Source organism: Ovis aries, chromosome 14 (assembly GCF_016772045.2).
Source record: "Ovis aries strain OAR_USU_Benz2616 breed Rambouillet chromosome 14, ARS-UI_Ramb_v3.0, whole genome shotgun sequence".
Lineage (NCBI taxonomy): Eukaryota > Metazoa > Chordata > Mammalia > Artiodactyla > Bovidae > Ovis > Ovis aries.
In genome coordinates, this window is record NC_056067.1 from 44,194,531 (window position 1) to 44,211,677 (window position 17,147).

The following is a 17,147-nucleotide window of genomic DNA, read 5'->3' on the forward strand; positions in this document are numbered from 1 at the left end:
TTGGCTGATTCAGTGGCCAGGAGTGAGAAATATGGAGGAGACCAAGTAGATGAACCTGTTTCCCACTCCTGACTGTACCTGCTGATTCAAAGCTGGACATTTATCCAGCTCTTCCTGGAGGAGGGCTGTACTTCTCCACTTGTCTGGCTTCATGCGTTCTGTGAAATGTCTAGCTCTGTTCTGGTTTATCGTGTCGTACAATTTCCTCTGCTTCCTCTCTGTCTTCTAGAAAGTGACCAGCACTTAAATAGACTGTATCCCTCATCTGTTCTTATTACTGTTACGTTGATTCCCTTGTGAATATCTTTACTGTTATGTCTTTGGGATTTGAGCAACGTGGGCAGGTAAGTACATGTGCTGTTTTATTTAGCCTGTCATCTTGAAATGAAGCTACTTTGTGCCATACCGTTTCTGACAACGCGTGCTGAGTGCTGCGTGCGTGCGGAGTCACTTCAGTGGTGTCTGACTGTGTGACCCTGTGGACTGTAGCCCACCAGGCTTCTCTGTCCGTGAGATTCTCCAGGCAAGAATACTGGAGTGGAATGCCATGCCCTCCTCCGGGGGATCTTTCCAACCCAGGGATCGAACCTGAGTCCCTTATGTCTCCCGCATTGGCAGGAGGGTTCTTTATCACAAGTGCCACCTGTGAAGCCCCATTTCTGACAGTAGGACTGTTTTTCACTCCTTTTTCTCTATTGGCTTAATGACTGAAATGGATTTTAAATTGTTCTCTGTGTTCACAGATAATAGCTATCACATCATTGAAACGTGATGCCAGCCACCCTAGAATACAGAGGTTTCTACTCAGTTAAGGGATTGGGTGACTTTATAAGACCTTTCTTGTCAGTAACTTTTTCTCAGACAAGCAGAATAATAAGGCCTACTTATTTTCACTTATTGGAATGATGATAATAGGATCATCAAACATTTAGTAGTTAATATGTGCCAGACATTATTCTACATGCTTTCTATGTATAAACTCATTTAACTCAATAACAGTAGTTACGGTTATTATCCCTATTTTACAGACGATGAAACTGAGGCACAGAGAGGTTAAGGAGCTTGCCCAAGGTCACATAGCTGGTAAGTGGCAGAGCCAGGATCCCACCCAGTTAGTCTGCCCCAAGGCCACTGTTTTCCACTACATTCTCTGAAAGGAAGCCCTTCAAGTTTTTTCAGGATGACCACTTTTTTTTAATGTTATCAGTTATGGGTATAAGAAAGCCCTTTTTAAAAAATTTGTTTATTTTTAATTGGAAGATTATTGCTATACAATATTGTGTTGGTTTCTGCCATAAGGAAAACCCTTTTATACTTAGCTTTTGCCTAGTTTCAAGCCTGTTCTTTGTTATTGGTTGAATTACAAATTGCTGCTGACTTTGATTATAGAAAGGAATGTTTTAAAAGATATAGTTAGGTCTGAGTTCAATTTTAATTTATTGAGAGTTTTTGCAAATTATTGTAGTGTTGAAAAGATGTGACATCTCCTAAAATGTCCTTTTCTACTATGTGTTTGAGAGTCTTAGGCAGCATTAAAACTTATGAATACAACACAAATCTTACAAGTCTTGGCTACAGCTAATTTCTGAGGTCTTTCACAATGCATATTTATTTCCATGTAGCATGAATAGTGGATTCATAAATGGTGAATATTTTCCCAGTGAAAATTCTTTTCAAGAAAATACAGAGCAGAAATGTCCTTAAATGGATTGAACATATTTTAGCCCTTCAGGGAGATAAATAGGGGGGGAAGGCTTTCAAAAAACAGCAAGACAAGCACTGAGAATACTTTAAAAAAGGAAGGGATGTATCCCCATGCTTACATACATGTTTGTGAGCATTTTAAACTTTTTTTGGCTTTACTAGGTCTTTGTTGCTGCACAGGGGCTTTCTCTAGTTGTGATGTAGAGGGGCTGCTCTTTGATACTGTACATGGGTTTTTCATTGCAGTGGCTTCTCTTGTTGTGGAGCACAGGCTCTAGGTGCTCGGGCTTCAGTAGTTGTGGCACATGAGCTTAGTTTCTCCATGGCATGTGAAGTCTTCCTGGACCGAGATCGAACCTACGTCCGCTGCATTGGCAGTTGGATTCTTATTCACTGTGTCACCAGGGAAGTCCTTTTTAAAACTTTTTATTTACAGAAATGTTTGATCATGTGCAACAGTAGAACAGATAAAACAATGAACCTCGTGCGTGCCTGTCGCTGAGCTTCCAGCAACATTTTGTGAAGGGCTGTTATGATGACTGCCATGATGATGACTCCTTAGATGCGTGTCACCACCTTCTTTGCATATTGTTTCTGGCAAAGTCCCATTTGAAAATGATAGGACTTTAATGGTATTTCAGTTCCATGGTACTTCCTTGAATTCAACACTGTCTAGTTTTGATTACAGCAAAGATCAGCACAGGAACACCAGATCTATTAAGAATAAGTAGAAACCAATTTTTATTTTCTTAAGGGTCTTGTTTGTTCTGTCTGGTGAAGAACCGCAACCTTAACTGTGACTAAAATGGTTTTGTTAGAAGCAATTATGGTATAAGCAGAAGTTTTCATTGAATTGTCCAGCCAGCCCCTTGATTCTAAGATACAGAATCATTTATCACATGGAGGTGGAAGTCCCTTTCTGGATTTTTTAATGAATCGAAATGTTGATGAAATACACGAGTTGCCATAAGTAGTGTTTATATAGTCTGCATCTTCACATGTCCTCATCCTTGTGACTTTCAGCAGGTTTCCAGCTGACCAATTTTGTTCTCAAATTATAGTATGTGTCTAGAACCACTTGAGAATCTTGTAAAAAATGCATGTTTTTTTCTGCTCCTAATCCCAAAGATAGATTCTTTAGATTTGGAGTGTACCCCAGGAATCAGCATTTTAACAGTCATTTCATTAAGAGGGATATTCTAATTCTAATGTCAGAGAAGGAAGTTCTTAAGCTTTGGTTGGCTTTTTCCTTTCAACCTAGTCCAACAAGGTTAATGTTAATATGGGATCTTATCAAAAATTGCTTAAAATTTTCCGTCTTTTGTTTTCACCATTCTTAATAACATGTTCAGTGGGCATTATAACCACTCCTTGAACACTGATGTGACAGACAGACAGCCTTATCCTAATACAGATGCATCTTTGGTCTTTTTTTTTTTCTCTTGGCTGGGCTAGGGCTTTGTTGCTACACATGGGCTTTCTCTAGTTGTGGTGTGCAGGCTTCTCGTTGCGGTGGCTTCTCTTGTTGGGGAGCAGGGGCTCTAGGGCGCATGGCTTCAGTAGTTTCGGGGCATGGGCTTAGTTGCTCCTTGGCATGTGGGATCTTCCTGAACCAGGGATTGAACCCGTGTCCCCTGCCTTGGTATGTGGAGTCTTAACTTCTGGACTACTAGGGAAGTCCTGCGTCTTTGGTCTTTAACAATTCAATTATGATGCTCATGACCTGAGGACCACACCTCAAGAATATAGGTGCACAGGCCATGATGTGGATTCAGAGGGTCCAATATGGAGATTCCCTGGTACTCCAGTGATTAGGGACCCCATGCTTCCCCATAGGGGGCACAGGTTCAATCCTTGGTCGGGGAACTAAGATCCCACAAGCCAGACGGCATGGCCAGTGAACAATCAGCAAACAAAAAGTAAGCAAAAATAAAAAATCACTAAGGGTCCAGTATGTATTTCTCTTTGGTTTCCTGGAATGTGTTAAGTTGAGCCTTTGTCCTCCCCTGTTTGGTTATCTGCTGGACCAACCCTAAATGCAGTTTTGATGATGTCACCTGCTGCCTCCAGCTCTATGTAGCCTTCTTCTGTAGGGAAGAGAAGGGAAGGGAAGCACGGAGAGTGTGAGCAGCAGGTGGTTCTTCACCTGGGACTCCAAATCCAAAACTGGTGTTTTGGATACATGTTTGACTATCAGTGTTTTGTCATCAGTTTCTAAAAGGAATCTGTGACCTTTCCCTCCCCACCTCCTTCCACTCCCCCACTCTGCATACATACAACACAACAGAGAGCCGTGTCCTAGAGCAGCCTATGTGAGAATCACCTGGCCTCTAGACAGCAGTTGTAGGGACACCAAATTACAAAACAGTCTCTACTCTGTGGAATCAGAATTGCCCTTCGTCATCTGGTAAAAACTGCAAGCCACAGCTGGGCTGGGTGGCCAACTGTGGCCAACTGTACTGCTTAACTAATATTCCATGTGTCCCCTACATTTCCGAGTATATCTTGCAGTTACATTGGCACATGTGACTAATACTGACCAAAGGGAAGTGACGTGTGCCACTTATGTTGGGAAGTGATGTGTGTCACTTATATTGGGAGGCAGTGAAGAATGGATATGGGTTTCTTTTCTTGTGCTAAGGTGACTGTGGAAAGTACAAGTTCCAGTGATGTCCCTACAAGCTGAAGGGCTGCCAGACCCTCATTGAATGTTATGTGAGCAAGAAATAAATCATCTTAGGTTAGGCCACTCCTTTCAGGATTTGTTCCTATAGCATAGCTTAACAAGGATAGTGCTGAATAGAACACTTCCATATGCATTTAGAGTTCTGGGAGTAAAGATGTGTGGTCTAGTGCAGACATTTAGTACCTTGAGATCTTTTTCCTTCATCTGAATTGAAAGGTATCCCTGGAAAACTTTTTTTTTTTTTTTTGGTGGCATGCAGGATCTTAGTTCCCCGACCTGGGATCGAACCTATGCCCTCTGCATTGGGAGCTTGGAATCTTTTTTTTTTTAACATGTAGATTTTGTCACTTTAAAAAATTATTTGGTTATTTATTTTTGGTTGTACTGAGACTTCGCTGCTGCGCGGGCTTTTTCTAGTTGTGGAGAGTGGGAGCTGCTCTCCAGCTGTGATACACAGGCGTCTCATGACACTGGCTTTTCTTGTTGAGGAGCACAGGCTCTAGGGGACATGGGCTTAGCAGCTGTGGCTCCTGGGCTCTAGAGCACAGGCTCAGTAGTTGTGGTGCAGAGGCTTTGTTGCTCCAAGGCGTGTGGGATCTTCCTGAATCAGGGATCAAACCCACACCTCCTGCATTGGCTTGTGGATTCTTTATCACTGAGCCACCAGGAAGTCCTGAGCTTGGAGTCTAATCACTAGACTGCAAGGCAAGTCCCCCAAACTTATTTTTTATTACGTACCTTTTGCTGTTAAATGAGAAGTTACATAGGGAAAATAACAGTCTTGTTGAGATATAATTCACATACCATATGTGTTATAGTATATTCAGAGTTGTTCAACGGTCACACTATCTAACTTCAAAGCCTTGTTATTACCCTGAAAAGAAACCCTGTACTCAATTAGCAGTGACTCTCCGTTTCATAATCTACTTGTTTCTATGGATCTTCCTATTCTGGGCATTACGTATCAGTCAGGGTATATAATATATAGCTTCTTGTGTCTGGCTTCTCTTGCACTTAGTACAGTGTTTTCAAAATTTGTCCATGTTTTATAATAGCATGTATCAGTACTTCACTCCTTTATATGTGCATAATATATATTTAATGTTCCATTGTATATCTATGCCGCATTTTGTTTATTCATGCATCAGTTGATAAGAGATTTGTGTTCCTTTTTTTTTTTGGTTATTTTGAATAATGCTGCTGTGAACATCGATGTGTAGGTTTTTGTGTGAATTTATATTTTTCTTCTCTTGAATATATACATTGGAGTGGAATTGCTGGGTCATGTGGTAACACTGTACTTATTTTGAGGAGTTGCCAAACAGTTTCCCAAAGTGCTATACTTTTTACAGTCCTACCAGCAATGTAGGAGGGTTCCAGTTTCTCTACATTCTCACCAACACTTGTTATTGTTTGTCTTTTTGATTGAAGTAATCATCTTTGATGAAGCAGCTACATGCAAACCAGTCAGTGAGATATTAACGTATATTTTAACTTGTTAAGTTGTTCTTTAAGCAGTTGTAATATACACTGGCATTTTTATAAAAATATTCACCATAAGCGTAGCACTAAAATAAAAAGTGTAATGAATAATAACAATTCTTCTGCTTGTTTAGTGTTTACAAATTTTCTTTTTAAAATAATGGATTCTAGAAGGGAGAAAAAGGGAGTAGGTGATTCTCCAAATGTAATTGTTGTCTCTCTTTTTAAAAAATTAATTTATTTCTTGGCTGTGCTAGGTCTTCTTGGATTTTCTCTATTTGCGGCAAGGCAGGATCTCTCGAGTTGTGATGCTCGGGCTTCTCATTGTGGTGGCTTCTCTTGTTGCGGAGCACAGGCTCTGGGCACATGGGCTTAAGCAGTTGTGGCACACAGACTCAGTAGTTGCAGCTCATGGGCCCTAGAGCATGGATTCAGTATTTGTGGTGCATGGGCTTAGTTGCTCTGCAGCATGGAGATTTTCCTGGACCAGGGATCAAACTTGTGTCCCCTGCACTGGCAAATGGATTCTTACCCACTGCACCATCAGGCAAGTCTATACTTGTTCTCTTTAAGCATAAATTTGTCTCTATAAATTATGTACTTCTAATTTGTCAGATGGATTATACCTTAAATATATAAGCTTGAGCCTTTTAAAATCACAATGAAATCCTGAAAGGTTGTACATAATGAAGTAGTTGAATTGTTACATTAAATATATCCTGGGGTTCACTACTTAAAGGAGTTTCTATGTATCTTTTAAGATGGTCAGTAACCCTCTGATTATTTGTTTTGTAGATTGATGTTTTTGTTTATTTTTAAGAAGAGGAGTACCCCATTATGTTGGGAATACAAGTGTTTGAAGTAGTATTATGTATATAGTTGATCCTCACATAGATGCTCACAAATCTCAGATCCTGTGTTTGCAGATTAGCTTAGTGGCTAAAATTTATTTGCAACATAAAATAAATACTTGCAGACCTCTTGTGGTCAGTGGTAGACATGTGCAAAGTGGCAAAAAATTTGAATTGCCCAACATGCACACCCCCAGCTGGGGTTGAACAGGGTGACTGTCTGCCTTCTCATTTCAGCTCTCAGACTATAAACAAGTATTCTTTTCATAGTCTCTTTAGTGCCACGTTTTTTGCATTTTTATACTTTTTGTTGGCAGTTTCACTGTTTAAAATGGCCCCTAAGTATATTGCTGAAGTGCTCTCTAGTGTTCCTAAATCCAGGAAGTCTGTGATGTACCTAACAGAGAAAATCCATGTTTAATGAGTTTGATTAGATATGAGTTATAGTGCTATTGCCTGCGAGTTCACTGTTAATGACTCAACAATATATGTTAACTAAGGTATCTTTAAATAAAAACATAAAACAAGGTTATATGTTAATTGGTTGGTAAAAATGTTTTGACCAGACATTTACAGGATCTTAACTTTGCATGTCTTCTAAGAGTACTGATTTAGTATTTGCTAATTCAGTGTTCATAGCAACTTTACATAACTATAGAGTCAACTGTATGTTGAGTTGTTTTTCTCTTGTTGCTTTCAAGAGTCTCTCTTTGGCTTTCGGCATTGGATTATAATGTATCTAGACTGAATTTTTTTTTCAGTTTATCCTACTTGGAGTTTGTTGAACTTCATAAATGTATAGATTCATGTGCTTTCCATCAAATTTGAGAAATTTGGGAACTTTATTTCTTCAAATTCAGACTTAAATTGAAGAAAGTAGGGAAAACCATTAGACCATTCAGGTATGATCTAAAGTTCCTTATGATTATACAGTGGGAGTGACAAATAGATTCAAGGGATTAGATCTGATAGACAGAGTGCCTGAAGAACTATGGACATAGATTTGTGGCATTGTACAGGAGGCAGTGATCAAGACCATCCCCAAGAAAAATAAATGCAAAACAGTTGTCTGAGGAGGCCTTACAAATAGCTGAAAAAAGAAGAGAAGCTAAAGGTAAAGGAGAAAAGGAAAGATACACCCCTTTGAATGCAGAGTTCCAAAGAATAGCAAGGAGATAAGAAAGCCTTCCTCAGTGATCAATGCAAAGAAATAGAGGAAAACAATAGAATGGGAAAGACGAGATCTCTTCAAGAAAATTAGAGATACCAAGGGAACATTTCATGCAAAAATGGGCACAATAAAGATCAGAAATGGTGTGGACCTAACAGAAGCAGAAGATAATAAGAAGAGGTGGCAAGAATACACAGAAGTATACAAAAAAGATCTTCATGACCCAGATAACCACAGTGGTGTGATCACCCACCTAGAACCAGACATTCTGGAATGCAAAGTCAAGTGGGCCTTAGGAAGCATCACTACAAAGAAAGCCAGTGGAGGTGATGGAATTCCAGTTGAGGTACTTCAAATCCTAAAAGATGATGCTGTGAAAGTGCTGCAGTCAATGTGTCAGCAAATTTGGGAAACTCAGCAGTAGCCACAGGACTGGAAAAGGTCAGTTTTCATTCCAATCCCAAAGAAAGGCAATGCCAAAGAATGCTTAAATTACTGCACAATTGTACTCATCTCACACGCTAGCAAAGTAATGCTCAAAATTCTCCAAGCCAAGCTTCAACAGTACGTGAACTGTGAATTTCCAGATGTTCAAGCCGGATTTAGAGAAGGCAGAGGAACCAGAGATCAAATTGCCAACATCCGTTAGATTATCGAAAAAGCAAGAGAGTTCCAACAAAACATCTGCTTTATTGACTACACCAAAGCCTTTGACTGTGTGGATCACAACAAACTGTGGAAAATTCTGAAAGAGATGGGAATACCTGACCACCTTAACCTCCTTCCTGAGAAATCGGTGTATGCAGGTCAAGAAGTAACAGAACTAACTGGACATGGAACAATGGACTGGTTCCATACTGGGAAAGGAGTACATCAAGGCTATATATTGTCACCCTGCTTATTTAACTTATGTGCAGAGTACATCATGAGAAACACTGGGCTGGATGAAGCACAAGCTGGAATCAAGATTGCCAGGAGAAATATCAGTAACCTCATATATGCAGATGACACCACCCTTATGGCGGAAATTGAAGAACTAAAGAGCCTTTTGATGAAAGTGAAAGAGGAGAGTGAAAAAGCTGGCTTAAAACTCAACATTCAGAAAACTAAGATCATGGCATCCGCTCCCATCACTTCGTGGCAAATAGATGGGGAAACCATGGAAACAGTGAGAGAGTTTATTTTGGGGGCTCCAAAATCACTTCAGACAGTGACTGCAGCCATGAAATGAAAAGATGCTTGCTCCTTGGAAGAAAAGCTATGACCAACCTAGACAGCATATTGAAAAGCAGAGCCATTACTTTGCCAACAAAGGTCTGTCTAGTCAAAACTATGGTTTTTCCAGTAGTCCTGTCTGGATGTGAGAGTTGGACTATAAAGACATCTGAGCACCAAAGAATTGATGCTTTTGAACTGTGATGTTGGAGAAGACTCTTGAGAGTCCCTTGGACTGTAAGGAGATCAAGCCACTCAATCCTAAAGGAAATCAGTCCTGAATATTCATTGGAAGGACTGATGCTGAAGCTGAAACTCCAATATTTTGGCCACCTGATGCGAAGAACTTCTTGGAAAAGACCCTGATGCTGGAAAAGATTGAAGCCAGGAGGAGAAGGGGATGACAGAGGATGAGATGGTTGGATGGCATCACCGACTTGGTAGACATGAGTTTGAGCAAGCTCTGGGAGTTGGTGATGGACAGGGAAGTCTGCAGTCCACGGGATCACAAAGAGTTGGACACGACTGAGCACCTGAACTGAACTGATTTCTTCAAATACTTTTTTTGTGCCTTTCTCCCTCTCTTCTCCTTCTGTGATGCTGGTATGCTTGGTGGTGTCCCACAGTCTCTGAGACATTTTTCTTCTTGTTTCTCAGTCTAGATAATCTCAATTGGTTAATATGTAATTTCACTGATTCCTGTTTACACCTGCTCTTGAGCCCTTAATTTTTTTTATATCAGTTATTATATTTTTCAACTCCAGAATTTGTTTGGTCCTGTTTTTTTTTTCTTAGTATCTCTTTTATTAGTATTCTGAATTTGCTAAGACATCATTCTCATATTTTTCTTTAATTCTTTTTTCCTTTTTAATGACTTTTTTAAACTTGAAGTATAGTTGTGCAACCATCACCACCATCTAATTCTAGAATGTCTTTATTATCTCAAAAAAGCTGTATTAATTGATAACCACTCCCCATTTCCTTCCTCTCCTTAGGTCCTGGCAACTACTGATCTACTTTTTTCTGTCTCTTTGCGTTTGATTTATATGAATGTTTCATGTCAGTGGAATCTCACATTTTATCTGGCCTTCTATTTCTGGCTTCTTTCTCTTACCATAGTGTCTTCAAGGTTCAGTCACACGGTAGCGTTTATCAGTGTGCTCAGTCACTCAGTTGTAGCCAACTCTTTGTGACCCTATGAACTGTGTAGCCTGCTAGGGTCCTCTGTCCATAGAATTTTCCAGGCAAGAATACTGGAGTGGGTTGCCATTTCCTTCTCCAAGCATTTATCAATGTTTCATTTATTTTTTATGGTTGAATAATATACCATTGTGTGGCTATACCACATTTTGTTTATTCATTCTTCAGTTGATACACTTGAGTTGTTTCACTTTTGGGCTGTTATGAATAATGATGCTATGGACATTCATGTGTAATTTTTTTTTTTTAATGAACTGATGTTTTTCAATTTTCTTGGGTATATGCTTAAGAGTAGAATTGCCTGGTCTCAATGGCAACTCTCTGTTTAATGTTTTGAGGCACTGCCAAACTGTTTTTCACAGTTGCAGCATCATTTCACATTCTCACCAGCAACTTAGGAGGGTTCCGGTTTCTCCACATTCTCACCCACACTTATTTTCTGTTTTGTTTTTTGCTTGTTTTTACTGTAGTCATGCTAGCATGTGTGAAGTGATATCTTACTGTGATTTGTTTTTCCTTAGTGACTATCCATGTTGGGGATCATTTCATTTGGTTATTGGCTAGTTGTATGTCTTTCAAGAAACATCTGTTCATATAATTTGTCCATATTTTACTAGGTTATTTGTCTTAAAAAAATTTTTTTTAAAGTTCTTTTTATATTCTGGATACTAGACCTTTAACAGATACATGATTTTCCATTATTTTTGCCCATGCTGTGGGTTGTCTTTTCACCTTGGTAGTAACCTTTGATGCACAAATGTTTTTAGTTTTGATGAAGTCCAGCTTATCTATTTTTTCTTTTATTGTTTGTGTTTTAAGATGTCATGTCCAAGAAACCATTGCCTAATCTAAGATCACAAAAATTTGCACCTATATTTTCTTTTAAGAGCTTTAAAAGTTTTAGTTCTAACATTGAGGTCTTTGATCCATTTTGAGTTACCTTTTGTTTATAATATAAGAGAGGGGTTCTTATTCATATGTATTTTTTTCCATGAGGATATCTAGTTGTCCCATCATTTATTGAAAAGACTGTTCTTTCTCAACTGAATGGTTTTGCACCCTTGTCTAAAATTAGCTGACCATAGGTGTCTAGGTTTATTCCACACTCTCAGTCGCATTCCATTTACATATATGTCTTTCCTTATGCTAGTGCTCTGCTGTCTTTGTTACTGTAGCTTCACACCTAGGTTTTCAAATTAGGAAGTGTGAGTCCTCTGACGTCTTGTTTTCAGTACTTGGTAGGTTATCTTGGGTCTCTTGCACTTCCATATGCATTTTAGGATCAGCTTGCCTATTTCTGTGGAAAAGGTTCAAATTTTGATAGAGACTGCATTGAATTTGCAGATGAATTTGGTGAAGTAGTATATTTTTAAGCATTACCAGTTTCATTTACATAAACTTTGGACTGTGAAGAAGGCTGAGCGCCGAAGAATTGATGCTTCTGAACTGTGGTGTTGGAGAAGACTCTTGAGAGTCCCTTGGACTGCAGGGAGATCCAACCAGTCCATTCTGAAGGAGATCAGCCTGGGATTTCTTTGGAAGGAATGATGCTAAAGCTGAAACTCCAGTACTTTCGCCATCTCATGCGAAGAGTTGACTCATTGGAAAAGACTCTGATGCTGGGAGGGCTTGGGGGCAGGAGGAGAAGGGGACGACAGAGGATGAGATGGCTGGATGGCATCACTGACTCAATGGACGTGAATCTAAGTGAGCCCTGGGAGTTGGTGATGGACAGGGAGGCCTGGCATGCTGTGATTCATGGGGTTGCAAAGAGTCAGACACGACTGAGCAACTGAACTGAACTGAACTGAACTGAAAGTGGAAAAAAGTTTAATGTTTACGATGTTTATTAAAAAATTGAGTGAGTGTGTGGGCCTTACTTGACCTTCTTGAATCATTGGCAGAGGAATGGGGGTGGACTCTCAGAGCCAGGAGCACCAGTGTGCAACACACAACAAAGAAGGGTGTAAGACACTCACTGTGGCCAGTTCAAGGTGATAGTTGTCCTTCACAGAACACACCGTTTCCATGTGAGCAGTCTTCTATCCTTCAACACTCCTGCTGAGTGTTTCTCTTGCCCTTCTGAATTTGTACAGCCACATTGGTAACAGTGGAACACTTGAGTAGGGATGGATATGATTGCCTTATTATATGTAATTAATTTGAAAAATGAACATTTGGGAACATATTTCTTACATATAGCTGTTTGATATATCATTTCTTGAAAAGTTTATGAGAGTTTTTAAGAGTCAAAATTCTCTTGAACACAGAGCTACAAATGGTGCCAGTTTAATTGGATTTATATGCTAGCCAGGTTAGGGTTGTACTTTTAGAGTATGTGTTTGTATTCATAACGCTTTTCTCATCTCTTGCTCTTATAACCTGTCTACCTTCCTGGGTTCCTAATGGAATTGTAGAATCATAAAGAAGGCATGGTAATTGGCTATAATGAGTGAAAAGGTGGTTGTTGTTTAGTCACTCAATTATGTCTGACTCTGTGACCCCATGAACTGCAGCACGCCAGGCTTCCATGTCCTCCACTGTCTCCTGAAATTTGCTCAAACTCATGTGCATTGAATTGGTGATGTCACGGTATGACGTATTTATTTTTATCTACCAAAAAAGCAAAGTAGAAAGAAAAGCTAGTTCTCAATAAGTAGATCAAACTATATTCAGACATCATGTAGACTACATATGTCATTCAATAAAGTGTATTTGAACTATTGTTATGTTTGAGAGAGCAGGTTGTTAAGGCAAGTGTAAACCTAATTAGCTGTGGAGGGAGAATCACACTGCTTCACTATTGTAGGTTCAGAAATGACAACCAGGGATATTTAGACCTTGCTTTTTACACCTATCCAGAGCCAGGGCTTGTGTAGAAGCCTCCCGAGGGTGTAGGAACTGGCACAGCCTCTTAGACTTTGCTTTGATCATCTAGAGGGGAAATTGGTACTGGATGAGGATGAGAAGCAAACCTGCCAGCCACTCACCTCTCCAGCCTCTGTCTTTCAGATGCTGCACTTCGGCCAACCTGGGTATCCTGAACAGACCTAAAGTCATCTTGCTTCAGAGTCTTTGCTGTGGTAGTTCTTTCATCTGATGAGCCCTGGCCATCACTCTTGTGCTTATCAAAACCTGGTGTATAATCATGGCCTACCTCCTTAGGGTAGAGTAACATTTCCTTCATAACAACCTTGATTTCTCAGTCTTTTGCTCATCGCTGCACTTCCCAATCCCCCTTAAGGTTTTGTGAGTGCTGTATTTGTCAACAGTCCTAATCGGGTACTCTTCTAATTGGATTTGTGAGCTCTTTGAGGAAAAAACAAGGGAATGTCAAGCACAAACATTAGTCCAGGCCCCGCGTGATGTGTCACTTGTCAGCCTGAACTTTGAAGCGGTTTGTGTGGAATCAAACTTTTTTGTTGTGTTATTTTTGTACTACAACTTGAAGAATTTTCTAACCATCATTATATCATAGTTCTACTCTTTTATAATGTTTCTTATTCATTTGGAGCCCACCTTTGTGGATGATAGCATTTCAGGAGTTAATGTTCCAGAATTACTCACTGTCCTATAACTCTCCTAATTCTGTCTATTTCCCCCCCTCACAGGAAATGACTTAGAAGCCTTACATCTGTGCATTTTTGCTTCAGACTTTACAATTGAGGGCCAACCCAGTCTGGAAGCACCTCTTATTAATGTTACAAGGAAACCGCTACCTCAGCAAACAAAAGGAAAGAAGACGACTTATAATAACAAATGCCATTTTTTTGAAGAAAAAAAAACTTGTTTTCAGAAAATATTAAAGGAAATTTGGAAATTTTTCACATTTAGAAAAAGCTTTACAGGTAAATGGATTTGGCAGGCAGGCTCTGTCAAAATTCTGAGATTTGATCTTCCTAAGGACTTAGTGTGAAGTGATTCTGTACTGCTTTTTAAATTGCTGTTGATCAGCTTGTGGGTTTTTGGGTTCTAACTTTTCTGGTATATTGAAGATACATTATATTACATTTTTTAAAGTTAAGTTATTTTTCTGCCATTGTAAATACAAGTATCAAAATATTCTTGCAAAGCAGTTCTCAGTAAACATTTTCCTCAGCAACCATATCTTTTTATTAAGAGGACGGAATGCTAACAGTTCTTATATAGCATTTTGGACACACTTATTTTTTGTCAGAAGTCCTGCCTCCACTGAAAATATTAACTATATAAACTTCTTGTCCTTTTCACGTCGACATTGGATCACATGGTCACCTGCCTCATGGAAATGCCTTTTTTAAAACTTAGATTTGCAGAACTCCACTATTTTTATACCTAGCCACGGTTTTAGGAAGAAAAAAAAAGGAATCAGAACCCTGACCCTCTCCCGGTCACTGGGACAGTGCCCTTCCCGCATGTATTGCTGCAGTGCCCAGGACAGTAAAATGGACTACAAGCGGCGCTTCCTGCTTGGCGGGTCCAAGCAGAAGGTGCAGCAGCACCAGCAGTACCCAGTGCCCGAGCTGGGCCGAGCACTGAGTGCTCCCCTGGCATCTGCGGCCACCACCACGCCCCTGGGCAGCCTGACCGCTGCAGGCAGCTGCCACCACGCCATGCCCCACTCCACTCCCATTGCCGACATCCAGCAGGGCATCTCCAAGTACCTGGATGCCCTCAACGTCTTCTGCCGTGCCAGTACTTTCCTCACAGATCTCTTCAGCACTGTGTTCAGGAACTCTCACTACTCCAAGGCAGCCATGCAGCTCAAAGATGTTCAGGAGCACGTCATGGAAGCAGCCAGTCGGCTGACTTCAGCCATCAAGCCCGAGATTGCCAAGATGCTGATGGAGCTTAGTGCTGGGGCTGCGAACTTGACGGATCAGAAGGAATTCAGTCTCCAGGACATTGAGGTAGAGTATCTTCTCTGTCATACTTGGGTTGGAAAGTGTATTCCAGAGGTAAGTGAGAATGTTGTTTTAGTTTTTTCTCAAATCACTGAAATGATGGTCTTTGTCCTCTTTCCACTGATACTCTGTTCTTATGAAAAAAAATTTTTTTTGCATGCCACGTTTTGAATTGCTTTCATTTAAAATTAAGTAGGATAGAAGATTATTAAACAAATTAATTAGCCTAGATTTTCTTTAAATTTTCAACTTGGAAGTTAATTTCCAAATAACATGCTGTTAAAGTACACAGTGATGTGATGTGATAGTCACTCAGTTATGTCCGACTCTTGCGACCCCATGGATTGTAGACCGCCAGGCTCCTCTGTCCGTGGGATCTCCCAGGCAAGAATACTGGAGTGGGTTGCCATTCCCTTCTCCAGGGGATAAAGTACACAGTAGGGACTGAGAATTCTAAATGTGATTATAAAGATTTATTTGTGAATTGTCATTATATAGACCTGTTGGTTTAATGTAGCAAGTTCTACACATGTTTACAGGATAAAGGTATTTTTCCAGTTCTGAATTTATAGTTGTTCATATTAGGATACATTTGATTCTTATTCAGGACATTTCTTAGGTCTTTGGTAGTCAAAATGAAATGTTCTCCCTTTTTCAGGGCTTTATAAAATTGGAATATGAATTTCATTCAGAATAAAGGTGATGTTTTTCCTTCCTTCATTTAGAAAATAATTGTTGAACTGTCATCTCGTAAATTCACTCCACTGCTAGATTTTTAAAATTATTTTTAGTTGCTCAGAGAGTTCGTCTGAGTTTGATTTTTCCATGTGTCCTTGTACATTTTAGCAGCACATCAGAGGTTAGATTTCTGGATGCTAGGAAGGAGAATGTTTTTCCAGCATCCCGGGGTTGTATTTGATTTTTGGAAATCACCAGTCTTCTGAACCAAATCTCATGATTGCAGTGGCTGAATAAGCTAACTTATACTCTTGTGGGTTTGGGGGGAACAAAAGCTAAGCTATTAAGTATTATGACTCACTTTCAGTGTGTTTAAAAGGCATATTGTGATTTGGAAAGCATTTCCAAAAGGAATTTTTTTGTTTTATTTTCGGCTGTGCTGGGTCTTCCCTGCTGCACAGGTTTTCTCCAGTTGTGGTGAGAGGGGGCTACTCTAGTTGCAGCGCGCCGACTTCTCATTGCAGTGTCTTCTCTTGTTGTGGAGCATGGGCTCCAGGCGTGGGGGCTCAGTAGTTGTGGCACATGGACTTAGTTACTCCACGGCATGTGAGATCTTTTAGGACCTAGGGATTGAACGCATGTCTCCTGCATTGTGGATTCTTAACCACTGAACTACTGGGAAAGTCTTCCAAGAGGAATTTAAAATTATTTTCGAAAAGACATAATAGTCTTGGTTTAAATCAGGCATTAGGCATCTTCAGATTTTTTCTGTAGAGGGCAAATAGTAAATTTTAGGCTGCGTGGGCCACATTTGTCTCTTTCACAAATTCTTTGTTTTTTGGGTTTTTAAAAAAATAACCCTTTAAAAATCTGATAACCAGTTTTCCCTTGTAGACTCGTCTGTTGGACTGGATTTGGCCTATTGCTGAATCTGCTGGTATAAATGTATACATGTGTAATATCTTCCTTGGGTCATTCTGTTTTGAACCTATCCAAATATATTTTTATTTTCTGATTTTTTTCCTATAGTCATGGCATATAGTCAGAGAAAGCATGATTTTGCAGTGTTTTTAAAAGTGGCTTGGCATAGTTTAAAGTATTTTTTAATATTATACATGTAAATCATATATAAAGCATATTTTTAAAAAAAAAATTGTACTTCTCAAAAGAAACTCAAGCAGTAAAATTTAACAGTACTGCTCGACTCTCCCATCTCATTCCTTTTCCCAGAAGAGACCACTGTTGACTGGGTTGGTGTGTGCCATTCCAGACTACTG

General features: G+C 39.7%; 1 protein-coding gene across 9 annotated transcripts in view; it reads left to right on the forward strand.

Moving 5' to 3' along the window:
• The window catches only part of GARRE1 (granule associated Rac and RHOG effector 1), an 81,079-nt gene that overhangs the window by 15,586 nt on the left and 48,346 nt on the right, over nt 1-17,147 (forward strand). For 4 of the 9 annotated variants that reach the window (XM_042231957.1, XM_027978204.2, XM_042231958.1 and 1 more), the window contains one exon: nt 13,921-15,198. In XM_042231957.1, the coding sequence (XP_042087891.1) occupies nt 14,704-15,198 (495 nt within the window). In that variant the 5' untranslated portion in view covers nt 13,921-14,703. Of the gene's footprint in view, nt 1-1,028; nt 13,476-13,920; nt 15,199-17,147 lie in introns of all 9 variants that reach the window. The other 5 variants (XM_060398483.1, XM_060398486.1, XM_060398484.1 and 2 more) reach the window with 3 other exon arrangements.